General features: G+C 40.4%; 2 protein-coding genes across 20 annotated transcripts in view; one reads left to right on the forward strand and one right to left on the reverse strand.

Moving 5' to 3' along the window:
• Window positions 1–17914, reverse strand: part of PRR14L (proline rich 14 like) — a 36537-nt gene extending 18623 nt beyond the window's left edge. For 2 of the 5 annotated variants that reach the window (XR_013348028.1, XM_077834605.1), the window contains exons 1-4: window positions 17794–17914; window positions 16329–16483; window positions 12512–13048; window positions 7552–7633 (exon numbers count right to left, since the gene is read on the reverse strand). Coding sequence is in view for 4 of the 5 variants with exons in the window: in XM_077834605.1 (XP_077690731.1) it covers window positions 7552–7633; window positions 12512–13012 (583 nt within the window). In the remaining variant the exon portion in view is untranslated. The other 3 variants (XM_077834608.1, XM_077834606.1, XM_077834607.1) reach the window with 3 other exon arrangements.
• Window positions 17915–18054: 140 nt separating this feature from the next.
• DEPDC5 (DEP domain containing 5, GATOR1 subcomplex subunit) overlaps window positions 18055–27340 on the forward strand; it is a 65250-nt gene continuing 55964 nt past the window's right edge. For 14 of the 15 annotated variants that reach the window (XM_077835474.1, XM_077835481.1, XM_077835482.1 and 11 more), the window contains exons 1-8: window positions 18055–18138; window positions 19173–19290; window positions 19852–19939; window positions 20574–20620; window positions 21007–21092; window positions 21691–21774; window positions 22506–22555; window positions 25460–25529. In XM_077835474.1, coding sequence (XP_077691600.1) covers window positions 19233–19290; window positions 19852–19939; window positions 20574–20620; window positions 21007–21092; window positions 21691–21774; window positions 22506–22555; window positions 25460–25529 — 483 coding nt within the window. In that variant the 5' untranslated portion in view covers window positions 18055–18138; window positions 19173–19232. Of the gene's footprint in view, window positions 18139–18397; window positions 18683–19172; window positions 19291–19851; window positions 19940–20573; window positions 20621–21006; window positions 21093–21690; window positions 21775–22505; window positions 22556–25459; window positions 25530–27340 lie in introns of those variants that run through there. The other variant, XM_077835475.1, reaches the window with a different exon arrangement.

The following is a 27340-nucleotide window of genomic DNA, read 5'->3' on the forward strand; positions in this document are numbered from 1 at the left end:
CAGAAGATTAAAAAGTCTCCTCTTTTGTACTATAACTTTTGTACTGCCAACTACCGTTCTTCTGCAGACAAGGAACTAGAGGAAGATATGTATGCACTGTTGAAATGAAATTTTACAATGGAGCAACTCTTTCAAGAGCATTTTGCATTTTTATTCCCTTTCTCTCTTCCAATCTATCCAAATATTACCAAAGTTAAAACTAAGAAGCTTGAGGTGGAAGAGACCCCATTAGATTGTCCAAGTCCATTTCAATACCGAAACAGTCTGATTACATCTTCTTTTTCGTAAATCTCTTCACTAATGCCTCTTCTTTCTCTACAAAAAACGAATGCCTCAGCTTTACCTTCAAAGATTTGAATAAATTTGTTTCCAAGTGTATCTTCTTTTCTAACCACTCCCTTTATTGCCTTCTCCCACTCTTGGGTAAAAAGGATTCTCCTTTAGCAGCCTCTACTTCTGTGCCAGCTAGCTTCCATCAATTCACTGGAAAATTTTTCCTAGTTTGATATTTCTGGATTGGGAATTCATGCCCCTTTTATACAGGTGTTCAGAATGTTATCGTTAAGATCACCAAAGATGTCTATGTGTATGGCTCCATGAACACACACAGCATTCTACTTATTCTCTGTCACTACCTAATCACTGAAGTGCCACCGCATGCAGAACTCTTCTGCCAAAGGAAGCATCCGATGAAACTTGCAGGTCTATCTTATACAACTGGTAAACATGTTGGTAGAGATTCAAGTGTGTGCCTTACAAATTCCCTCATAAGTGCTACAGTCGTATCTGCCCAGAGAGCTGCCACAGCTCTTAAGGGTAAGGAGCAAGTCCTGAAGGGAGAGTACAAATTCTAGCTTTAGAAGCCTCTGATACACTTAATTTGATCCACTCAGATACGGAAACCTAAAAGGCTACCTTGCTCACCAGGCAGCTGGTATAGAATAAAGACAGTGTAAAAACATCAGATTGCACTGAGATGAACAGTATATTTTGAGTGCCCTTCTAACATCTACAGAGTATTGAACACAAGTGCTGTATTCCATACACATGTAGACGGTTAATTAGCCAAGGTGTCCTGACGAACCTTCTGGTGTCAGGATAGAGTGAAGTCTATTTTCTTTTGAATCCAGTGCACTATTAGTGCTGCAATGTAGGATTTTAAAGTCCGATATTTTAGATGTATTGTCAAGCCCTGACTTAGGGATTTCAGAACATATCTTTGGCCTTGACTTGTACAGTACTGCATGATTGCACCTCCATTGGTGCTTGAACCCATGACCAGGTTCTATAATACAGACTGTTGGGTAACAGTCTAGATGTAGGTAAGGTGGTGTAGAAGGCCAGCCTTCCCTTTTCAATTACTTTCTTTCAAGTGTCATGCAGCTAAACTTCACTTTTCTGGCTCATGTTCAGAACTGGACCCCCAACTGCACATTTTCTCCTGCAGGGAAAGAAGATGGGCAGATAGACCAATAGACTGATCAGGTCAGAAGACCAAGGCTCTTTGGACACTAAGGAACGATCAGAATCACCTTGGCTCTCTCCTTTATATCATTTCGCAGAGTATGAATACAGGAGGCAAGACATACAGAAAGGATTTCAGCCATCTCTTGGACTGGATGTCAACTGCTGTACCCTTGTGGTTCCTTCTCCTGGAAAGGAATCTGGGATGTCTTGTTGCTCAATCTTGACATGACTAAATCCAGTGAGTCCACTCAAAAACCTGACTTGCAATTAAAAAATAATCTTGAGATGGAAACTTGAATCTATTAACTGTCTGCTGAGCCAGTTTACCAGGACAGTCGATTTTCATTTTATGAGCTCCTGTCATGGATCCTTCCTCCTTTTGTACTGACTTCCCTTCTGTATGTGCACCCCAGCTGTTCAGGTGGCATCTACAGTTATCAAAATGCTGCTCTGGCTCAGTAATCCTGTGACCCGCTAGATACATATTGTTCTTTAGCCATTAGCACAGAGACTTAGCCATCTTTCCTGGAACCTAAGTGCCACAGGTTGATAAATTGGTAAGATATGCCAGGGCAATTAGAGAAGAAAATTAACAATTTCACGTATAGTCTTGCCCAATAGCATGACACTTAGTAGAAACAACAGTCCTTGGCTTTTTGTAGTTAGGGACCTCTTTAGCTGTGTGTTTAACATCCAAGCTCTTTCCTCTCCAGAGAGCTCGTTGTGGCTCTTGCTATCAATTCACACTCTACAGTGAAAGTTCAATTTTTCTGGCATCTACCTATTCTTTGTACTGACTTATGACAATACTGTTCTTGTCTAAACATTGAGCTGCATACTGGCTGGCCATTTCCCCTTATTCTTTGTGAGAGCACTCTTAGATATAAGCAAATCATCTAGCAAGGGGCAGACATAGATCTCATCTTGTTTGAGAAAAGTTTACTGACGTTACTAAGTTCTTTCATAAAACTTATGTATATTGCTAGGTGGGAGTGTATTAGAAATGACAGCTACTGTAAGGAAAGCATCCTCTTCTAAAGACAGCGTTATAAAGATGTACAGTCATATCATGTCTCAGCTTGATTGACAACAGCATTTCACCTTAGAAGATAACCAAAAGAGTGAACCTAAGCATTTCCCTCTTGAATCCCAGCTCTCTCAGACATCATGAATTTTGGCCTAAATTTTCAAAAGTGACGAGTGATTTTGTGTAGCCAACTTCAGACAAATTAAGGGACCTGATTTTTCAGAAGGTAAATGCTCAATACTACACCTCTACCCCGATATAACGCGACCTGATATAACATGAATTCGGCTATAAAGCGCTGAAGCAGCGCTCCAGGGGGGCGGGGCTGCACGCTCCGGTGGAACAAAGCAAGTTCAATATAATGCGGTTTCACCTATAACATGGTAAGATTTTTTGGCTCCCGAGGACAGCGTTATATCAGGGTAGAGGTGTACTTAAAATCTGGTCTTCTTTAAGATAAATTGGTACACCCAAAAGTTGAGACAATATAAAAGTTTCAAGCCTCTTTGGAAAAAAGTCAGACATTAAGGTCTGATACTACCCTGCATCCCCCTGGGCCTTTGGGAACCAGGAAGAAAGTATGGACCCAGGGCCACCTCCACTCTCCAAACTTCCTCTGGTTCCCAAATCTAGACTGTTGGGTTGCTGCCTCCATATTTCTCTTTTTTACAGAGAGGAGGTAATTCAATAAAGGAAGATCATTGACTCCCACATGCAGATTTGTAACTATCACTTAGCCCTGATGTGCTATGTTTAGAACCCATTTGTCCAATCCAGTTGGGATTCTCTCTTTGCTAACTTTGTGCAACCTGCCTACTAGGTAGGGCTCTAGTCTACTGTAAACCTACTGGAGACCAAGCAGTAAGCAGGACAATACAAAGAGCTTTCTTCAGAAGTCACCCTTACGTCATCCCTGTCAGGTTTTATTCCACTTTGATTTAGCACTTTGGTTTACTCCCATATTTCCCAAACAGCAGGCATGAAAGGCTTGGCTTGTACTTCCTCTTACGCAGTGTAGCACTGGCCAAGGTCTTTCTGTAGGACTCCTTGATAAACCATGTCCACCCACTCCGAAAACAATCTTCCTCTTCAATACCTGAAGGACACTAATGGTTGGTTTGCCTGTATGTCAGCCTTCAGTCACCTTACCCACATGATTGTGAGACATGATTTTAGATCCGAATGCTCTGTGAAAAAATATTAGAGTGTCCAATTAAGCAATTGCCAGGAAAGAAAAAATTCCCCAATGGTGCTCCATGGCTATCGGACTTCCTTACTTTTAAGGAAATTAGCTCAGACAGGGAAACTGTCCAAGCCATTAATACCCTAACAAAAGATGTGGAAGTTGCCATAATTTCTTCTCAGGGAAGAATCTATTCCTAGGTACATTAGATCCTTAGACTGCATCTACTTTGGCCTTAACCATATTCTCATTCAGTCCCAATGGCATCCTCTATAGCTGCAGGCAGCAGAATATACAGCTCCAATGGAAAATATTTGGCTTCCTCACTCATTTTCTTCCACTAGGAGGAGGCTTCTTAGGAGTGTTCCAGGCCTGCCACTATACTTCAAGAGAGATTCAAAACATTAAGACAAAAAGGCTTGTTCTCCTGAGACTTGGTGTCAGTCTGACAATTGTCTCTCTTCGCAAGCGGGGGACATGGAATTTTCCAACCTACACTTTTTTGGGGAGTGGGGTGGGGTGTGTGGGTGCTTTTCCTTTGATAAGCTAGGTTCCAGACATTCACAGAATGATGATGGGGAGGAAGACAGATGGATTTCTAGAAGATATGTTCTAATTCAAACAAAAATTAATTCAGGGAAGTCCTATAGCTTGTGTTGTACAGGAGGTTAGACTACATGATCACAATGGTCTCTTTCTAGCTTTCCCAGTTTATGAATCTATGTTGCTTGGGCCTGCTCTGTCAAGATATTAGAGATTTGATGAGTTTCTCTAGGATCTGCTCATTCCCTTAATCTGAATGAAAAACAACCGAGAGTCAGGAGAGGCTTCCAACCTTTTTCTCAATACGAAGGGAGGACAAGAGGATTTTTGCCTCCTTTTGGGTAGAACATGTTCAATTTTGCTTCTGTCCTTTTAAGATATTACATTTTTAGCCCTTGTGACAGATAACCTTCTGAATGAACTGAACATAAGCCAATGCAATGCTGTCCTCCTTGCAGAACAACCTGAAACAGCTCAGCAAAGTACTGAAGGGACACCACTATCTTGAAATTTAGTCATTAAAAAAAAAAAAATTAGAATAGTTACACATATGATGGCTACTCCTGAGTCCACCTTGCCATATATGGCTTTACCATCACATTCTCCTATTTTTAAATCCTTGTTTGTGTGTGTGGAAGACAGAAAACTTATTGCACAGAGGACAGAAATTTGTCAGTGGCCATTCAAATTCCCCATTAATTTTGAACAGGTGTTAAACCAAAAGAAAGTTTAACTGTAAACATTATTTCACTAATGATCACTTTAACAGAAACACTGATTTAATGTAATTGGCACCAGTGGTAGCTAGTTACTGGAATCATAAAAAAGTAGGGCTGGAGGAGACCTCGAGAAGTCATCAAGTCCAGCCCCCTGGAATGAAGCATGAAGAGGAGTTCAAACCCCCAAAAGGTTGTCCCCTCCAACCCTTACCACAAAAGGAAGGGTAAGAAAAGGAAGGAAACAATGATTTTAATGTACCATGTAATTTTGAATTTCTATCCAAATTGCTATGTTGAGACCATTAAGGTTGTACAGTTAAGTGCCTTACAAGTTAGGACATATGGTCGAAACAGGACTTAACCTTAATATTGCTTTCTTTTGCAGATGCATTACAATACAGTCTTTAATTACATGATCACATTTCTCAAAAATACAATTTTTTTGTAACTTTAGAAACAGATGCAGCATCTCGTGCTAGGTTTTCATTTTAATAAACTTTTCATTCTTTTATGCTCACATTTTCATTGCTACAATGGTGCAGCAACACTGTAGCTCACGAAAGCTTATGCTCAAATAAATTTGTTAGTCTCTAAGGTGCCAAAAGTACTCCTTTTCTTTTTGTGAATACAGACTAACACGGCTGCTACTCTGAAACCTCTCTTTACTGACTGAATTTTTACATGAAAAGTTTTCTTCTCTGTAACGTGTGTATTTTAGTAGTTTAGGCCCCAACATTGCCAGTGTCGATGAACGTGGATAAAGTTAGGCATGAGAGTTTGTACAACTGAGGCTTTAATCATTATGTACTATATGCAGTCTCTTCAATAAGCTACAAAGATTTCTTTTGTGAAATTAAATGGATTAGGCATTTATCTGTAAAACTATTTTAGCTAGAAACATATGTAGCTCATGCATTCCAAAAAAATTTAAACATTGCTTTAGGCTTTACTCTTAAATATGGTATGCTATGTATGTAGGGTTTATTCCATGCTTTTCATATAAGCGACTTTCATGAACTGTCTAGCATGCACATTGTAGTACAAAATATTACAAGAGGCTACATGTATTTAAGAAAAAATTGTATATCATAATTCAAAAATGGTACATAATCAGATCGTATCACAATGTATATACACAAGACACAGAATTAAAGATTGCACATGCAACCTGAACTAAGTATTTCCTGATTTGAATGTTGAGCTACAAACATGAGGTTTTTTCAATGGAATTTACTTTTTTTGAAAGAGTAGAAAAATCCAAGAGTTAGCAGACTTTTAAAAAATGGCAACAAGTAAATTCCATAATCTGGAAGCTATTTGGTTTAACACCACTAGAATTCCCTGTCCCAAGCACCTTCTGAGGCTTACATGATTGGGGCCCTTGCCTTGGTGCCATTCAAAACGCACAGCAGCCCTCCCTAATCTCTTCATTGCACTCTTCCTTGTGCTAGTAGGTTAGCCATAAACATGTACAATGCAGCAGTTTTTCTAGCTGGCATTTTATGAATTGGTAAAATATACTGTGCACCATGGAATTCTCAAACTATTTTCAAATCAAAACTCTTTCCACCAGAACACTCAAAGACACTTAACAAGAGTTATTTCCACATCAAATTTCATTTTGTGTTTACTTCTGGTCATTTCAACAATAGTTTTGTTCAAAGGAGGTCATAAGTTTTGGAAAAGAATTTTCAATTTCTTTATTCAAAAACATCTGAACTGTATTTGCTCAAACATTTGAAGACTTGTTCCATACTTTCAGAGACCAAGACCGGAAAACTGGCCTCCAGGCAAGCATAAATTTGATGTGTTGCTTAAGGCTGGTCTTCTCTTGGTTTTGTTTTATGCTCAGTCTGAATGACAGTAATTCACAGAACAGCAGATACATCTGGTGCCACCAAATTACATGCAGAGACAGACCCAAATTTTCTATTTGAAATACTAGCTCTTTTAGTATGAAGTCAACAGAATCTGTGGTGATTGAGAACTCAAGATAGAACAGGATATTAGCCACAGCCAAGCAGGCCTGATCTGCAATAAACACAGGACTAAAATCAATATATGGTTGTTCCAGAATCCTGGAGTTAAATAGAGTCACAACATGCCTGCTTGTTGTGGAGAAAAAGAGAGAGAATAGCCATCAGATGCAGGCAAAGTGATCAAAGCATGTGTGAACAGAAGTGTGCAGGAGCAGATCATTAACAGGAGGACTAAGAATTAGGGCAGAAACCCTCTCACTTTGGAAACGGCATATTCTAAAGTGTTAGATGGTAACTGAGTCAGCCAGTTATTGTTTCTTTTGCACATTTCTACTGCTAACATTTTCATATAGTTTGGTTTTGAGAAATAAGACAAGAGTATCTGCACTGGAGTCAAAAAGTATTTCAGACTAAGTAGTACCAAATGCGGACTCTCTTCATCAGAGCATTTCAATCACATCAGCACATGGCCAGGAGAGAGCACAGGATTAAGTTTTGCTATTGTTCTACACAAACAGAGCAATAACTTCCACTACCAAAAAGAACAGAGGAGCTATCCCTGCAATCATTCACACACGTCTGTGAATGAAAGAGGATCCTGAAGGAAAAAAGCTGAATAACTGAAATACACACCTTTACTCTTCAGAGGAACTGCCATTTCAGTACAGCAGATTCTTGAAAATTCTCCCCCACTTCGGTTTATCTGAGGCTTCTCCTGAAATAAAGGAACAAGTCACCATAGTAGCAGCAACACCTGAGACTAACTGGTAATTATAGATTTCAGAGATTATTCCTAGACTCCAGGGACTGTACCTGCTCAACCAGTTCTAACTCTGGATGCACTAAGTATTAGCATACCACAGAATATGCTAGGCTTTTGGGGGGAAATGATGGAGAAAGTCATGTGTACACCATAAGCACACTTACAACGGTGGTAATACAAGAAAGTAATTAAACTGTAAGCACCTAACATGAGAAATTCTCCTTCCTTTCTCACCCACTGCCTCATCACATCTTTCCTCTTAATTTTTTTTTTTTTTTTAAATTTACTCACTGTTGAAGATACTGCATTAGTCTTTCCTATCCTCAGGAGGAGACACATCCAGAGAAGATTTAAACTCAGCACCAGTAAAGTCTTGCCAAAATAGCAATTAAAGCAGTAAGTGGTTTAAATACAACAGAAAGCGTCCCAATATGAAACAGAATGGTAATTGTTCATCAAACACCAAACCATTATTATAATCCCTCACAGTGGAATCCCTTGTGCAGATGAAAAACGCACAAGAAAATATTACCCTCCTCACTGTACTACCTGTGGATAGTTAACTCTCCTGCCAAACCTTAACTCCTGCATTTTCTGACTACTTTCATTGTGCAAACTTACTATTGCATTAACAGTTAAGTAGTTTGCACCCAGATGCACATGAAAGTGAATTCATTAGTAAAGGCACTAGAATGTGAAGGCTCTAGAAATTCATTAGTAAAGGCACTAGAAAGGCCAACTATGTGTTCCTCAAAAAAATTATTAATGAATTATTATGCATTTCTACAACACTTTCCTTATGGAGACCTCAAAGTGCTTTCAAACATTGTCTCAATACCGCTTATACTATTCCTTATAATACTGGAAAGGAAAAAGACTAAGTGACTCATCTTAAGTATTACAGTAAATACTGTAAATTGCAAAGCTATGAATAGAATCCAGGCCTTGTAATATTGCACCCCAGTTTTGAACCGCTAAATCACAGTTTCCTTCTTAAGGCAACAGCAGTGTGACAATCATATTTATTAACTTCCCTGCAATAAACCCTCACCCTCAAAATTTTTAAATGCAGACATGCTCCAGAACTGGCAAATGGATAAAAATGTATGTTTAATAAAAATATTTTAATATATTTATCTAAAAAATGACATTCATGTACTAAACATTCTCTAGTATATTTTGTAAAATAATGAAGTCTTAATGAATAGGAGCCTTAACTACAGCATTTTGCTATTAATGCCTTGCTGAGAAATGGAGAGAGAACTGGCTTTGTGTGTATGAATTATAAATCTATCTACATTAGCAAAGTCTATTATATTTAATTGGCAGTGATGGGTGAAGCTGATGGATGCAGAGTGAAGACTCTTGATGGAAGAAGCAGTTTTTCTATTTTGTCCCTTGGGATAAGCTCTGGCTTGTGTGCACTCCAGCTTTAGCAGCTACTTGACATGTTAAAACCCATGTCACATGTCCAGAGAATAAATTTTCAAACAGAAGCAGCAGTCAATTCACAACTGTACAGTCCAATATTTTCAGAGCATAGATGAGCCAAATCAAGTAAGACACTTAGACTTTTTCTTTCCAGTGACAAAACTCCAAAATCCACTCCATCTCACGATGGATGTTTCAGGTTTTATAAACATCTAGAGCAAATTTATAGTTCTCTTGTCTTGCCCTCCACACTAATTTTCAATTAATCAAACCCAAAGCCATAGAAATAGTTGGAAGATGTACCACTGATGCAAACAAATGTAAAGTCAGTCTACAGTGGCTTTATTGGAAAAGAAAATAAGAACTTTGAAAAAGAGAAAGTGGGATTAGTCATATGATTAGGAAGATTTCACTATGAAATCAGCTTTTTTTGGAACTGTAGAGAACCATCCTTGTTTAAAAATAAAAATTCAAAACTAACTTCTGTCTCCCATTGAAAACATGCTAAATTTAAATAATTCTCTAGTACAACTCCTACTATTTGCTTTGTAGTTTGTGTACCCACTGCTTCTACTACTAGAAAAAATAGCTTTTTGTTCACTACCCCCAGCAAAAACGCAAAGTAGTACACTAAGTATGAAGTGTGGTTGTATAAAATTAAGTTACTACCAAATAACAAGCTTTGACTTAAATCTCCTCTCTCACATAAACTTTTAAAATGATAGGGGATTTTGGGGAGAGATTCTGCTCAGAGAGAAAGAAAACAGCAGATGCAATTGTAAAGTTTAATGAGCATCTGTAACATTTAAACCATCTTAATACGTATTATAAAGACATCAAAGAAACCTAAATGTCATCATATGACCACATTATGGAGAGACAATTATTTCTCAGAAATTTAAGTTTGAAGTTCACTTCCCCATATAAGCTCAATTTTCAGTTCCTTAATTTAATCAAACTTTCTCATTTACTGTATTTGCATACTTTCAAGTGTCTGGAATTCCTTGTGCCAAATAGTAAAACCTGTAACACGGAATTTTCAAGTTTTTTTTTTTTTTTTTTAAATAAAACTTGAATGTTTGTGGGGTTTTTCCCCAGCGAAGTATTAATTTCAATTTTATCTCTAAACTCACAAACTTTTTTGCCTTGGAATAATAATTGGAATGTCAGTGTCTGCTGGACAAAAAAACAACATATGAGCTGAGAATTAAAAAAAGGAAATAGAGACACTGATCCACTGTCCAATTATTGAAGAGTTGAGTTGAAAGATACTGCAGAGACTGTACTTAAGACATAAGTGATGTCATATATGGCTTCAGCATCAGATCTAGCACTGTCAGTCATTTTAACCTGGTACCAATAGTATGACCACATAATGGCTAGTTTTGTTACCTGTATTATGACATTTTAGACTACAACATATCCTCCTCAACAGTTGGGAAGACGGACATTTGGCATTTGTGAGGGTTTGGGTTTTTTTAGGACTGCCAATTAATCACAGTTAACTCACACAATTAACTCAAAAAAATTAATCACGGTTAATCGCACTTATAACAATAGAATACCAACTGAAATTTATTAAATATTTTTGGATGTTTTTCTACATTTTCAATATTGATTTCAATTACAACGCAGAATACGAAGTGCACAGTGCTCACTTTATATTATTTTTGATTACAAATATATGCACTGTAAAAATAATAAAAAGAAACAGTATTTTTCAATTCACCTCATACAAATACTGAAGTGCAATCTCTTTATTATGAAAGTGTAACTTACAAATGCAGATTTTTTTTGGTTACATAACTGCACTCAGAAACAAAACTGTGTAAAACTTTAGAGCCTACAAGTCCACTCAGTCCTACTTCTTATTCTGCCAATCACAAAAACAAGTTTGTTTACATTGACAGGAGATACTGTTGCCTGCTTCTTATTTACTATGTCACCTGAAAGTGAGAACAGGCGTTTGCATGGCACTTTTGTAGCCAGCATTACAAGGTATTTACATGCCAGATATGCTAAACATTTGTATAACCCTTCCATGCTTTGGCCACCATTCTAGAGGACATGCTTCCATGCTGTTGATGCTCATTAAAAAAATAATGCGTCAATTAAATTTGTGACTGTACTCCTTGGGGGGAGAATTGTATGTCTCCTGCTCTGTTTTACCTGCATTCTGCATATATTTCATGGTATAGCAGTCTCAGATGACGACCCAGCACACGTTCATTTTAAGAACACTTTCACAGAAGATTTGACAAAATGCAAAGAAGGTACCCATGTGAGATTTCTAAAAATAGCTACAGCACTTGATCCAAGATTTAAGAATCTGAAGTGCCTTCCAAAATCTGAGAGGGACGAGGTGTGGAGCATGCTTTCAGAAGTCTTAAAAGAGCAACGCTCTGATGCAAAAACTATAGAACCCAAACCACCAAAATAGAAAATCAACCTTCTGCTGGTGGCATCTGACTCAGATGATGAAAATGAACACGTGTCGGTCCGCACTGCTTTGGATCATTATCAAGCAGAACCCATCATTAGCATGGAAGCATGTCCTCTGGAATGGTGGTTAAGCATGAAGGGACATTCGAATCTTTAGTACATCTGGCATGTAAGTATCTTGCAATGCCACCTACAACAGTGCCATGAGAACACCTGTTCTCACTTTCAGGTGACATTGTAAACAAGAAGCAGGCAGTGTTACCTCCTGCAAATTGTAACCAACCTTGTTTGTCAGTGATTGGCTGACCAAGAAGCAGGACTGAGCGGACTTGCAGGCTCTAAAATTTTAGATTGTTTTATTTTTCAATGCTAGGTTTTTTTGTACATAATTCTACATTTGTAAATTCATCTTTCATGATAAAGAGATTGCACTACAGTACTTGTATGAGGTGAATTGAAAAATAATTTTTTTGTTTTTTTACAGTGCAAATATTTGTAATAAAAAATAAATATAAAGTGAGCACTGTACACTTTTTATTTATTCTGTGTTGTAATTGAAATTAATATATTTGAAAATGTAGCAAACATCCAAAAATATTTAAAATAAATGGTATTCTATTGTTATTTAAATCGCACAATTAATTTTTTTTTAATCGCTTGCGTCTCCTGTCCTTCTTTAAAGGTTTTGCTCTTCACGTTGCTACAAACCTGCCAAATACCATTCTAGGAATATTTCTTAAAGAGAAAATAAAGATAATATGTTTAACAGGCATGTAGACAATTCAGACATATATTCACTTAAACTGAAACAGTGAAGAGCCAAACAATTACTCATAGAGCAAGATGTTATGATAGCAAGACTTAAAGAAAGAGAACAAAAAGCACATTGAAATCAAGTTCCGAACAAATCCCTCTCTGCTATGTTCAAACATTCACTGTAATCAATTTATTTCTTACCTGTCTCAACCACCACTTGTCTTCAGAGGTTAAAGCACAACATCCAACAAGCTCTTCCTCAGCATCTTGTGTTTCTTTCGCAGATCCTCTCTCCTCTTTCTGGATCCCATTAGCACAAGTGTCCTGCTTCCCCAAGCTTCCACTTTTGGCCTCTTCATTCTCAGCAAGGTTTCCAGCCCCCACAGGCTCTTCAGAAAGGGATCCCACCAGCCCATCAGATGTAAGCTTGTCCCCATGATCCAGGTTATCAGTTTCCTGTGAGCAACTTTCCACCCCATTAATCCTGTGGGACTCAGACAACAAACTGCTACTACGTCCTAGCACAAGTGTTGATGCTTCAGGTTTTGTATCTAGTCTAACATTAGGATCAGACCCAACAGTAAGCTCAGCAGAGATGCTGACTGGCAGTCCAGTGTACAATTCCTGTACCACAGCAGACATGGAGGAATCAAGGGGATGTGGGTGGCTTCTGTCTTGGGACTCCACTCCAGATAATAGCATAAAGGCAGCTGAAGACTATGCCTTTCTAAATTCACCCTGAAAGTAAAGACAACACTAAGTCACTACACAGACACACACACATACACAAAAGTAATCATTGTTTTTGTTGTTGTCTGAGACAAAGGTACGTACACCCGAGAAGCAACAACAAGGGGACAGATATTTAGAAAGTTTGGTCCCTTTTTAAGGCACTCACAGTAGGAGGGTTCCTCAGTCAGCAAACCAAAATGTTCAGCCAGGTTCTTTGAATATTAACCTGAGCATGATTAAGTAATATAAAATGAGGTATGTTAACATTTTATTGTAACTTTGCCTTAATAAAAAATTTAAACCAAAAAATAAAAGGCTAAGTGCTTCAAAAGTGTGTCTTCTAGAAGAGTATGTTCCAAATGAATTCCTAGTAAGAAAGTGATTCTACAATTACTGAGTGTTAGAGTAAGTGCCACACAAACCATGAATAAGGTTATTCCTCTCTTCTCACATAAACACTTTCTCCCTACCCCAACATCACTTCTTAGCCTAAAACTAAGACCTTGTATGGGTGTCTGTAGAAAATGGGAAGAGAGGTAATGGGGAGGAAAAGTATTTACTAGCACTTGTGGACCTAAAACAGGGTGTCAAACATCCTGCCAGTTTGATGGTATAGTAGTAGCCAAATTTCCTTTACTTTTCTATATTTTTAAAAATTTCTCATTAGATAGAAAAGCCATACAAGAAAATGCATCCTAACACATGCACTATCACTTGCCATTCCTTGTGACTTTCCCATTATAAACAGAGGAAAAATATGGTGCTATCACTAGGTTTGTTATCTAAAGTTAACCTTTGATTCATCTTATAGCCTAGAGCCCAACTCATCAGTATCCAATGGCCAATACTATGCTAGCAATATCTATGCTCAAACAGTTATTGCTAGTACAGGTCTAACCATAGTGTCAGCATGACCACAACATGGTTAACCACAAGTGCTCTGAACTACATTAAGTAAAGGGTCACTTAAAAAAAAATTTTTTTAATAGAGCCCTGATGAAAGAATACTATATACTTAACACTGACATGCTCATGAATCTCCATTGAGAGTTTCTACATAAAGCTACCATAGGCTAGGTCAGATGGCACCAATCACTCAGCTAACAGCCAACAGAAGGTTAATAAAACCCAATCCTATTACTCAAATGTTGATCTTGCCACTCTTTACACAGCTCAAAAACATAGATGAACATCAATCCTTTCTCCTAGCTCAATATTTCTATGCTATACATAACTAAAATCCTCAAGATTCTTTAAAAAAACAAAAAAAAACAATAGGGGAGGAGGAATGTTGCTCAAAAAAATTTAAAACCTTTATCTTCAAAAATTTACACCATTTCTAGCAGTACTGACTAGCATATGGCTAATTTAAAAGAAAAACAACATAATATGGTCTCAAAACACTAATGAGCTACAAATAAACACAAACTCTGACCATCTACAAGTTAAATAAACACTACGCATGGCTTCTTTCCTCAGGAATTGGTAATAAAAACATGGGTTAAATTCTAGACCCTGATTTTTCTCCCTCTTTAAAATGACAATATCAGCTGTAAGCAAAAGACAGCTGAGAGGCTGCAGAATCTTAGCATATATTTACCAAAGATAGGAAGAAGGACCCATTTACGAAAACACTCCAGATTTATTTTCTTCTAGCCTGTCTTTCAGCACAGGAAAAACACATTCCAGCCATCTACATCTTTTCTTGTGATCCAGAAATGCTTCTCACACACACAACCTCTACCAGGTATTAGGGAGGTAAAGTAACTTGCTCAAAGTCACATTAACAAAGAGAGTTGCAGACATAGGAATCAGAGTAGCAGCTGTGTTAGTCTGTATCCGCAAAAAGAAAAGGAGTACTTGTGGCACCTTAGAGACTAACAAATTTATTTGAGCATAAGCTTTTGAGAGTTACACCTCACTTCATCGGATGCTCACGAAAGCTTATGCTCAAATACATTTGTTAGTCTCTAAGGTGCCACAAGTACTCCTTTTCTTTTTCGGACACAGGAATAGAACCCAGGTCACCCAAACCCGTGACCTGCTCCAACATCTAGAAAGTGGCCCACCAAAAAGCAAACAATGTAAAATAAAATTATAAAAAAAATATTTATAAACAAGCTTGGGTTGGTTCGCTTTAATGAGGCCCCAAAGTTCATTTTTTGGAGAAGCCCAAGGAAAGCCAGCCATCCCAAATCTGAAAATGAAAACAGTTTTTCATAACCGAAGGGACTCTGAAACAAGGCCAGCAGTATCCACAGTCCTTATCCCAGCCATCTCAAGGCCCCTCGGGATAAAAGTACCAGGGCATCAAGCTAGTGCTGTTTTCATCATCCTGTGAAGGATGCCAGGAGACCCTGTACCCCTGTTGACGCACTCACAAGCAGCTGCCCCACACGTTCTCCCAGATGGAAAGATTGTCCCCCCATCCCTCCCAAAGGGTGCCCCCCCACACACAGTTGCCAGGTCTCCGCATAACTGCTCCCTAGAAAGGGGTGCTCCCCCACAGGTGCCACGTCTCCACACAACCCCCAAAGGGGGCCCCCCCGCAGGTGCCAGGTCTCCGCACCCCTCCCCCAAAGGGTACTCCCCCACAGGTGCCAGGTCTCTGCACAACTGCTCCCCAAAAAGGGGAGCTCCCCCGTGGGTGCCAGGTCCCTCCCTATCGGGAGCTGCCAGCTCCGAACTCGGCGAAAGACGGGACCGTACCCACCCCAAGGCGGAAGGTCCCCAGCACAGCCAGATCGTGACTGAAGTGCGGCCGGGGGGTACAAGGGGGCGCACTACCCCTTTTACCTGAGCGGGGTACGGGCCCGCCGCCAGCCCCGCTTCTTCCTCACAGAGCCGCTCTCTCCTCCTTCCCTCCCCCCCGCCTCCTCTCTATGGTCACATCACTTCCTCATCCAGCCATTGGCTGCTGCTCACTCGCCAGGAGCCAACTGCTGCCCCGCTTGCGGTTTCTTACACTCCCAGTGGGCTCTTCCATGCACCTCCCTCAGCACATAGACCGAGCGGGCTCCTCCATGCACCTCCCCCGGCACGCCGTCCTAGTGGGCTCTTCCACGCACCCCCCTCCCCGGCACGCCGTGCCAGCGGGCTCTTCCACGTACCCCCCCTTCCTCACCTGCCACAACTCTTCCAAGCACTACCACCCTCCTTGCCTGTCCACAACTCTTCTCAGCACCTCTCCACACAAAGGCTCTTAGTGTTCCCAGCTGCTCCTCCCACGCTACAGTACTACACTGTACCTCTCCTGCTGGCCCCACTTCACCACAGCACGACTTACCAAGTGAAATACATAAAGTCAGCAGCACTGTGTCACATACAAATGTCTTGTAGTCTACAAACAGGTAGAACATGCCCAGGTTCCATGCTGATGGGCAGAACGTTCCTAACAACATGCTACTTGGTGGCATGATATAGTGGAACACATGCCAACTCCTGCAATAAAACAAAATTTGTCCTGTTATACTCAGCATGTGTGGATGAAGAGACATCGGAAAAGTTAAAATCCATGCAAAGTTTGACTGTGCATTTCTCAGAAATGGACAAAGAAGAAAGGCATGATTTTTTTTTTTTTAAACATACCCACTTATGTTCCTGAGAAAAGATATGTCACGTACCTCCAGATTCACTATCTGATCCTTTTCCCATTGAAAGCAATGGCAAAATTCCTATTGAGCTGACTGGGAGGAAGTTTGGCCCTCTGTCTGAGACTTCATATTATTTAAAACATTTATCTCATAATCAACCCCCTAAAAGCCAACCCAACTAGAGCCCCATCGTAGTAGGCACTGTATAAATATATAATAAATTACAGACATTGTCTCAAAGAGTTTACATGCTAAAAGACAAGATCTGGCATTTCTTCTCATTCCTTTTTCTGATCCCTAAGATCAGCAGTGCTCATGTCCCCACAATAGCTATCCTAAAAGCATGTGTTTTCCCATTATTTCTTGAAGTTTCTTTCTTTTATCCCAATTCTGAAAATCTATCCATGTGAGAACACCATTATGCTCTCATGAAGACATTTAGTTTCTATACAAATGCAGGGGTGTGCCCACGATGATCGTTTGCAGAATTTGGCCTTTGCTGATTTACAGCCTATTCTTCTTGATCTAGGAGAAAAGAACCTGCATGACACAGGAAGGAAAGAGGACAAAGGCAAAGTAAAAGGAAATAGGGAGAAATTATGGTAAAAAATGATGAGGGAAAAGAAAGAAGCAAAATTTTTAAGTTTACTTATAGCAGTCTAGCAACCGCTTTTGTTTCTGTTTATAATTGTTCATATTTAAAAATTGAACATTTAATTTCAACCTAACAACCAGATGGTGCTTACTTTTAACTAACAAGTAACAATATCCCAGTCTAATAAACTCATTGGGCCTTCAATCTCAGAATGTATTCAGCCCATTCTGGGGTTATTTTATCGTCTAAACTGTAAACCCTTTCTAGTTACCCCACTGAAGCTGTCAAACAGGCAGCACCCGCGGCTGTGAACTTCTAGAATGCTTGAGACTATGAAGCTAAACGCAACCGAGTACGAAGTTACAGTCAGGAAGATCTTTCCCTTAAGGGAACATCAACCGTCTCATCCTCTGACCCCAGCCAAAAGGCTCACCCAACACACTGTCCTCACTCTGTTTTGTCCAAGTCATTCCTCCCCTCCGCCTCGGCCACGGGGGAGGAGTGGCGTTAACCTCTTGTTCACTAGTAGCGAGCCATTTCCCCCAGCACGACCCCGTTTTCACCTGGTTAGGACTGTCTGATACTGCCAGCTGGGGGCTGCATGTTTCAGGCTTGGTCTCTGCCCACAGGTTTGGGGGACCGACAGGGAACTGGATAGGAAGGACACCTTCCCGCCCCGCCCCCGGGCCAGGACCTACAACGGCTACCCCCGCCCTCCCCGCCCACGGGCCCCGGCTCCCGCGGTGGCGCGGTCCCGCCTGAGGAAGCCTCTCTTTCCCCTCCCGTCTCTATGGTGCCGCACTCTCTCCGCAAGTCCCGGATGAGGAAGTGAGGCCGCTCTGTGGGCTGTGCTGGTGATTCGCCTCGGGAGCCGCCCCCTGTCTTGGCTCCAGCCGCCGCCGGGACCAGTAAGAATCAGGGAGCCGGGGCCTGCTCTGGTCCTTCCCCCACCCCCGTAGTTTTTGGCGTGGGGGTTTATTTGCCTCTCGCTCATCTCCTTCGCCGCGGGGAGCGGGGGAATTTGCCTCCCCTCTGGGGGCGTGGTTGTCATGGGGATGGGAGGAATTGCCCCTTCCCTAGGATGGGGGGGAGGTGTCTCTTTCTCTTTGGGGGAGGGGTCCACCCTCAGGCATGGTCACTGCGTTGTTGGGGCGGACACACACCTGTCAGGGATGGAGACACTAGGTTTACATGGTCCTGCCTCAGGGCAGGGGGTCTGGACCAGGTCCCCTCCAGCCCTTCATTTCTATGTTTCTGTTTGCTGGGGAGTGTCTGCTCCCACGGGGGCTCGTTCCCACGGGTAGGTGGAGCATTGGACTGCAGGAGATCTGACACCCCTAATTGCGGATTCCTTGACCCCTGTAGTTGTCTGAATAGCGGGCAGTGCTGGCTGGGGGCCTTTTGCTGGCCCAGGAGTTGTCATTATGCCGTGGGTTGCCTCACTGAGATGAGGTATTGACTCCAGGTTTTGTCATGGGGGGCGGGGATTGATCTGAAGGATTATGGACAGTTTGCAGCTCAGAAAAGCTGCAGCATTTTGGTTAAAGGGTTAGGCTTGAATTTTACATTCTGGACTGTGTGTGTGTGTGACTCTGTGAGAGAGAAAGTGCTCCTGAACTGTGTTGTACGGTCAATAGATAATAGAAATTCTTTTCTAGTTCAAAGTGTGGCATCCTGTCTTTTTCATATGAAAGACCCAAATTCTATCATAATAGTGACTGTCAAGTCGTAAGTGACCAGCATGAAGCATATTGACAAATAGGAAATCTTAGGCAGCTATGAATTGGTACAAGCGCATTGTTTGTGGAGCATGAGTGATGCTGGTGTTGCTCTGTGAGACTGGAACCTCCAAGGTTTCCTCTTGAAATGTAGAGCTGTAGAAGAGTTTTATAATAAGGAAAGGGCTGAGTTTCTTTGCTTTGTTTTTGTTTTTACTTACCAGGGAGACAAGATGTCATCTGTTCTCTTTACTTGGAGTAGCTGAGAAGAACCAGGATTCAAAATGAGAACCAACAAGGTCTACAAACTCGTCATACATAAGAAGGGATTTGGGGGCAGTGGTCAGTATCCATTGAGTCATAAGTGTTTTTAGGACTGCTGGTTTAATGAATAATCAGCAGTTTTCCATAATTTTTCTAATTTAACAGTGACAAAGCTGATTTCCATTTTTGTTAGGCTTTTTCAAACAAAATATTAAGGGATTAGCCTTTTTGTAACCTACAATGTCGCTCATCAGAAGGTGGAAAGCCAATTGATAGTAGAATACAAATTAAAATCCACAAGTGCCAGATTACAGTAAAAATGTTAGTTTCTGTGACAAAATATCTTTGACACCTTTTCATTTGTCATTTTGGCCTCCTTTTTTGCTATCGCTGTTGCCTCTTGCTTAGCTACAGAATTGGGAGAGGCTCTAGTGCCAGGTCGTATTGCTGCAAATGGATATGTGTGGACTCAGAGTTTGTGGGTCCCACTGGCAGGACCTAGGACTCTGTCTGAAGGGTGTACTGAGTCGTAAATTAACAGATGGATATACAGCATATTACAGTGCATAAGTTCCTGCGTTTTCATTTTTATCTGTTGATTGCAGGCTGCCTTACTGAATTGCTATCTTTGTCTTCCAGATGACGAATTAATGATGAACCCCAAAGTGTTTCTTCACATCAAGCTGGGAGATGTTGTTGAGATTGCACACCCTAATGATGAGTACAGGTGAATTGTCTTTCTGCTAATATCAGCCAAGTGTAGCTGGAGCACCTAAAATACTAATCTCTCCATTCCTTTAGTGTGTAACAACTTGAAGAGTGAGTAGATACTGAGGGACCACTGGGTATGCAATATAGATATTTTGCTGTAGCATAGAGCTATATCTTTCTGTTTGAAAGGAAATAAAGGGGTGACTTTATCAAATGGCCTTCTTCTGTAGTCTGGCATGTTCCAAGTTATGTGGCATTAGAGGCTTTGCTGGCCATACTTGGGATGAGTAACAGCTGTTCTTGAAGTAGGTCCTCAGGCCTTTATTTTCTTTCTTGCTGTTACATAGTGATGGTTCCTTAATCCCATGGGTCCTGAGGAATAGGTTTGTATAATAATAATTAGCTTTTTTAGGGTAAAGAACGGTAATGGCTGATCAGATCAAGGGGAAGGGATGTTTTAACTTGTTCTCTTAGAAATTGTCAGGTTCTGAGCACCTTTTCTGCTAGGTGAGTATTGTTAATGCTCTATCTTATCCCCTATGCTGAGGTGCCTTTATTGTGATGGAGGAATTCAAGCCCTCCATGGTGACAGCAGGATAGATGGCTGGTTTCTCCATGTTGTTGTTCACCTTCTGTCTTCTGTGTTCCAGCCCTCTGCTCCTGCAAGTGAAGTCACTTAAGGAAGATTTGCAAAAAGGTAAGATTCCAGACTCTTATAGTGTGACTATAAGGCTTAACAGAGGAAATCACAATGAAATTAACCACAATTTCTAGGTTTGTTTTGGGGTTTTTTTTTTAAATGACTCTCTTTATTGCAACTTGTCAAATCTCTGCTTTTCTCATGGATCTGTTGGGGGCTGCATGCCTGCTATCTGCAGCAAACTGCTTGGAAGACTCAGGACAATGGCAGTTTCCATTCACATTGTTCAAGTGGAATGTGGATACCTAGATCTAAAATGTATTGTCAAAATAATGGCTTACTTTGTATGTCCACAAGCAGGGCCCATTCTCTCATTGGGGCTATAGCAAGGGATGGATTAAATGGGAATAAGTATTCTCCTATTTTTCTCTTCCTTATGGCAGAAACTATAAGTGTGGATCAGACTGTAGCTCAGGTATTCCGACTGAGACCATACCAGGATGTCCATGTGAATGTTGTCGACCCAAAGGTATGTAATGTTACAACCATGAATAACAATATTTCCATCTGCCTCTGCACTTAGCACAGGGGAAGTCATTTTTTTTTTGTCAAGGTGCATATTTCTTTGTCAAGGTCCAGACTCCAGAGAAAATAATAAAAATAATAACGTCATCATAATAAGTAAATAAAAAGATTTCAGGGTCTGTTCAAAAGCATCTGGTGGTCTGGATTTGGCTCACAGTCTGCCTATTGACTGCTCCTAATTTAGCACAAATGGGAGTCCTTCAGAGATCTTATTTGCCTTAGAGTTAGAATAAAGCTCCCCCTCCCCCTTTGTTTTTTGTAAAAAGGTATTTTCTCTTGTGCTTCAGATCAACGCTGGGGGTGGGGAGTGTGCTTAGACCTTTACTTTGAACTTCACTAATCCCCAGAATATGCCAGCCTGCCACTCATGATTGTCCCTGTATTCCAGCCATATGAGCTTCTTCAGTAGTTGTAGTTTTAGGCCTTCCCTTTTAAGAGCATTTACTTGCTTTGAAAGGGCCTTCCATGTAACATGAGGTCATATAAGAGAGTGTTGTATTGGGAACACACACTGAAATCGATGTACTGATTCCTTTTTTAAGGATGTGACTCTTGACCTGGTGGAGCTGACCTTTAAGGATCAATACATTGGGCGTGGGGATATGTGGCGACTGAAAAAAAGCTTGGTAAGGCCTATGGTTGTAATGTGTGGGATGGAGGGGACACTGCCTTTTCTCACTGTTCAGGAGCATGAGACATGAACATGGCTATCATGCAAAGCTACGGAGCACTGAGGAAAAGCTCAAGGGCAGAAATCTGCCTCCTTCCTTTCTGTGTACTAGTGAGTGGGACTTGAGTGGGAACTGTATGTAACAATATTACAGTATTTAATTAAGTTCCTTCACAACCTTTTTCTGGAAAATAGTGTTCATTACTGTGGATCACTGGTAGCCAACAATGCTAACGGCTGTTCATCATACTCTTTGTTCAGTGAAAAGAATTTAGAATATTTGGAGAGGTTGGGTCCAAGTGAACTTCAGCCAAAAATGTGCTAGAATTAACTGATTCATGACATTGCCATTGTTAGACAACAGCTGAGAATTCCCACATTTCTGTATTCTGGAGTGCAGCTAGTGTCCAATCAGATGAGCAGTATACCAGACAAAGGATAGCTGTTTTTCTTGCTCGTGTGCTCTCTGCTACATTAAACTATATCCCTTTACCTACGCAAGCCATAGCAGAATACTCCCTAGGTTGAGATGTTAATTGTAAATGTGCTAAGTGGCCTCCAGCCTTTAAGGTGGACTTCAGGGAGGGGGATCAGGGTCTCAGGGTTCTAACAACTGTTTCCTATGATTCATTCTAGCTGCTTTGAGAGTTATTGCTTTTTCCATCATCTATAACTCTTCTGTCTTAGGTCAGCACATGTGCCTATGTCACCCAAAAGGTGGAATTTGCAGGTATCCGGTGAGTGCTGCATTGTCCTGATTTCAATTCTTATGAGTAGATGTAGAGAAGTGTTTATATGCAGAGATATCTGTCTGTGCAAGTAACTGAATGAAAGAAGAAATGCCTTGGGGGTTTGTATACCATATTTTTAACTGTGCTAGCTATTAATTAATGAAAATGTCAAGGCAGAAAGCTGCTGCTTTTAGCCATCCTGCCCAGGTACAGTAAACGTATCTGTTGTTGCCTGTGCCATTAGATCAATGAGCTGAGAACACCCAATATGAGAACAAACAAAGGGCAGGTAAATTTTCTGCACTCCAGTCTCTGAAATATCTTATTCTCTAGTGCATTCCCTCTTCCCATCTCAAAGCTCTAAGTATCCCTTTTCTCCCCAGTTTACCTATTTAATCGATTTGTGGATTATAAAGCCAGAAGAGACCATTGTGATCATTTAGTCTGGCTTTCGGAATAACACAGATCATGGGACTTCCCCTGAATTAATTCCTTTTTGAACTAGATCATATCTTTTAGGAAAACATCCAATCTTGATTTAAAAATTACCAGTGATGGATAATCTACCACAACCCTGGGCAAGTTGTTCCAGTGGTTAATTATCCTCATTGTTAAAAAAATTTGAGCCTTATTTCTAGTCTGACTTTGTCTAGCTTCAGCTTTCAGCTATAGATTCTTGTTATACTGTTATTTGGGAGGTTGAAGATCCCTCTATTATCAAATTTCTGTTCACCCCTGTTAGGTACTTTAACAACTGTGATCAAGTGACCCCTTACCCTTCCCTTTGTTAAGCTAAATGGATTGAGCTCCTGGGATCTTTCACTGTAAAGCATATTCTCCAGTTCCAATCCTTTATTCATTCCCATGGTTGTTCTCTGAATCCTCTCCAATTTATCAACATCCTTCTTGAATTGTGGACAACAGAACTGGATACAGTATTCCAGCGGCAGTTGCACCAGTTCCAAATACAGACATAATATAACCTCTCTACTCCTACCCAAGGTTGCACAGTTTACAAGCATCACATTAGCCCTGTAGGCCACAACATCACACTGGGAGCTCATATTCAGCTGATATTATCCATCATGACCCCCAAGTCCTTTTCAGTGTCACTGCTTCCCAAGATAAAGTTCCCCATCTGGTAAGTATGGTTTACGTTCTTTGTTCCTAGATGTATGACTTTACTTTTGGCCATATTAAAACACAGTGGTTGATTGTGCACATCTTATCAAATGATCCAGATTGCTCTGTATCTGTGACCTGTTCTCTTCATTGTTTACCATCCCCCCCCATTCTTTGCACAATCTGCCAACTTTCAATGATGATTTTATGTTTTCTTTCAGGTCACTGATAAAAATGTTAAATCGTATAGAACCTATCCCTGCAGGACCCCACTGGAACTGTATCCTCTCTGTGTCCCCCATTTACAATTACATTTTGAGATCTGCCACCCAATTTCTAATCCATTTAATATGTGCCATGTTGCATTTGTATCATTTAGTTTCTTAATGAAAATATTGTGCAGTACCACATCAAATGTCTTACAGATGTTCAGATATATTAATCAACACTATTATCTTATCAACCAAATTTATAATCTCATCAAAAATATATCAAATTAGTTTGCTGAGATCTAGTTCCCATAAACCCATGTGAATTGGCATTAATTATATTACCCTCCTTTAATTCTTTATTAATTGAGTCCTGTATCATTCATTCCATTATTTTGCCCAGGATCAATGTCAGACTGACAAGCCTATTACTACCCAAGTCATCCCATATACCCTTTTTAAATATTGGCACAGCATTCACTTTCTTCCAGTCTTCTGGAGCTGTTTGATCACTAACCTCCTTTACTTCATGTATTGTGCTCAACTGTTTCCAGCAATGAGGATGATGTTTCCTGTAGAGACTGTCACTGCTGCTCTTATGTCACCCAGAGGTGTAGGTATAGGCTTTTCCTGCTATGTGCTGTTTGATAGATATCGCTGTTGATGCTGGTCAAGGGAGTGATCATGCTAGTGCAGAACACTAAGCACTATGCTGGCCTTGAGAATTCTGTTGGTAGTGATCCCTCTTAAGTCAATGACTGATGGGGCAGAGGAAAGTATACCAAATGAGGACATGACCTGTTTGTCTGAGCAACACTGGGCCTCATTACAGGAATAACTGAATGTATGTCAGCTGTTTACTGTGGCTGAAATTATCTTGAATGCTTTCTGTTCCAAGAGAGCCATAAAGTATATTTCCCATGGTTACACTGGTTTTTACTACCCTGGAATTTTCATTGTGTCCCTTTGTTCTGACACTGATTCAGTGGCATAATTCTTTGTTTGGTCACTTCATGGGTGTAGTGCAGGCTGCTTGTTTCTGATCTGGAATGAAAAGGAATGAATTGCACCTGATAAAAAATAAACCTGTGGCAGGAATTCTGAGCAGTATGCAAAAGACCTTAAAGCTCCACATTTTAATGGTCTTCTTTATGTCATTTGGTGACTTGTGGGAGTTAGTGATGGGACAAATCTAATCATTTGGTTTAGGGAGTGCCACATAATTTGCCTTTGGTATTTGGTGATAACGGAATACTTTTGTGACGAGATTTGGTGAAAGGGAGCAAAAGAAGGGTTCCTTTGGATTGGTGTTGAGGTGATAAGAGGGAATGGTTGTGGTAGGGAGCTGCAATGGGAGGTCACTTGACACTGGTGCCATGCAGGGGCAGCCATTTAAAGTATGTTTTGTTTCAATTGATTTTACCCAAAGACCGTTAAGGGCTATATTAATGTCCCAATTGAATGCAATGTTTGTCGTATCTCTAGCTAGAACATAGCGTGTAGTTCTCTAATCTCCATACCAACTCTCTTTAACAAAGGTTATTTTTGCATTGAATTCCTTTCTTTGTTTTGCTTATAGGGCACAAGTGGGTGAGCTATGGGTTAAGAGCGAGAAGGTCACATGTGGGTACATCAGTGAAGATACCCGGGTAGGATTTTTTTAAAATTTTTCTCCCTTTCCTTCAGCTGATGTTTCAGGCTACCAAACCAGTGAGTTTGCCACTGTGCCATTGGCTATAGCCATATTACTGGTTTGGTAGCAGTTTTGATGTTTAATATGTTACTGTATATCGGATTTCTCTCTATTTGATGATCTCCTTTGGTTGCTCTTTTCTTTGGTTTGAGGTTGCTATGAGCAGAAAGTAGGGCTTGATTAATCGCAGTTAACTCACGCGATTAACTCAAAATTAATCGCGATCAAAAAAAGTAATCACAATTAATCACACTGTTAAATAATAGAATACCAATTGAAATTTATTAAATATTTTTGGATGTTTTCTACATTTTAAAATATATTGATTTCAATTACAACACAGAATAAAAAGGTTACAGTGCTCACTTTATTTTTATTACAAATATTTGCACTATAAAAATGGTAAATAAAAGAAATAGTATTTTTCAATTCACCTCATAGAAGTACTGTAGTGCAGCAGTTCTTAAACTTCATTGCACCGTGATCCCCTTCACACAACAAAAATTACTACATGACCCCAGGAAGGGGGACCGAAGACCGAGCCCGCCCAAGCCCTGCCACCCGAGCACCATCGCCGCAGGTGAGCGGCCAAAGCTGAAGCCCAAGGGCTTTTGCCCTAGGCAGGAGGCATGTAACCTTAGCTCTGGGCAGTGAGGCTTGGGCTTTAGATTTGCTGGGGCCCAGGGCCAACACCAGGCTTGGTAACCCCATTAAAATGGGCTCACGACGCACTTTGGGGTCCCAACCCACAGTTTGAGAACGCCTGCTGTAGTGCAATCTCTTTTATCATGAAAGTGCAACTTACAAATATAGGGTTTTTTTGGTTATATAACTGAACTCAAAAACGAAATAATGTAAAACTTTAGAGCCTACAAGTCCACTCAGTCCTACTTCTTGTTCAGCCAATCGCTAAGACAAACAAGTTTCTTTACATTTACAGGAGATAATGCTGCCCACTTCTTATTTACAATATAACCTGAAAGTGAGAACAGGCATTCGCATGGCACTATTATACCTGGCATTGCAAGATATTTACGTGCCAGATGCGCTAAAAATTGATATGCCTGTTCATGCTTCAGCCATGGTTCCAGAGGACATGCTTCCATGCTGATGACACTTGTTTAAAAAAAAAAAAAAAAAGTGTTATTTAAATTTGTGACTGAACTCCTTGGGGGAGAATTGTATGTCTCCTGATCTGTTTTACCCGCAATCTGCCATATATTTCACGTTATAGCAGTCTCGGATGATGACCAAGCACAAGTTGTTCATTTTAAGAACACTTTCACTGCAAATGTGACAAAATGAAAAAAAGATACCAATGTGATAGCTACAGCACTCGATCCAAGATTTAAGAATCTGAAGTGCCTTCCAAAATCTGAGAGGGACGAGGTGTGGAGCATGCTTTCAGAAGTCTTAAACGAGCAACACTCTGATGCGGAAACTGCAGAACGCAAACCACCGCAAAAGAAAATCAACCTTTTGTTGTTAGTATCTAATTCAGATGATGAAAATGAACATGCGTCAGTCCACACTGCTTTGGATCGTTATCGAGCAGAACCCATCATCAGCATGGACGCATGTCTCCTGGAAAGGTGGCTGAAGCATGAAGGGACATATGAATCTTTCGTGCATCTGGCATGTAAATATCTTGCAACACCAGCTACAACAGGGCCGTGCAAACGTCTGTTCTCACTTTCAGGTGACTGTAAACAAGAAGCAGGAAGCATTATCTTCTGCAAATGTAAATAAACTTGTTTGAGCGATTGG

Source organism: Eretmochelys imbricata, chromosome 15 (genome assembly GCF_965152235.1).
Source record: "Eretmochelys imbricata isolate rEreImb1 chromosome 15, rEreImb1.hap1, whole genome shotgun sequence".
Classification (NCBI taxonomy): domain Eukaryota; kingdom Metazoa; phylum Chordata; order Testudines; family Cheloniidae; genus Eretmochelys; species Eretmochelys imbricata.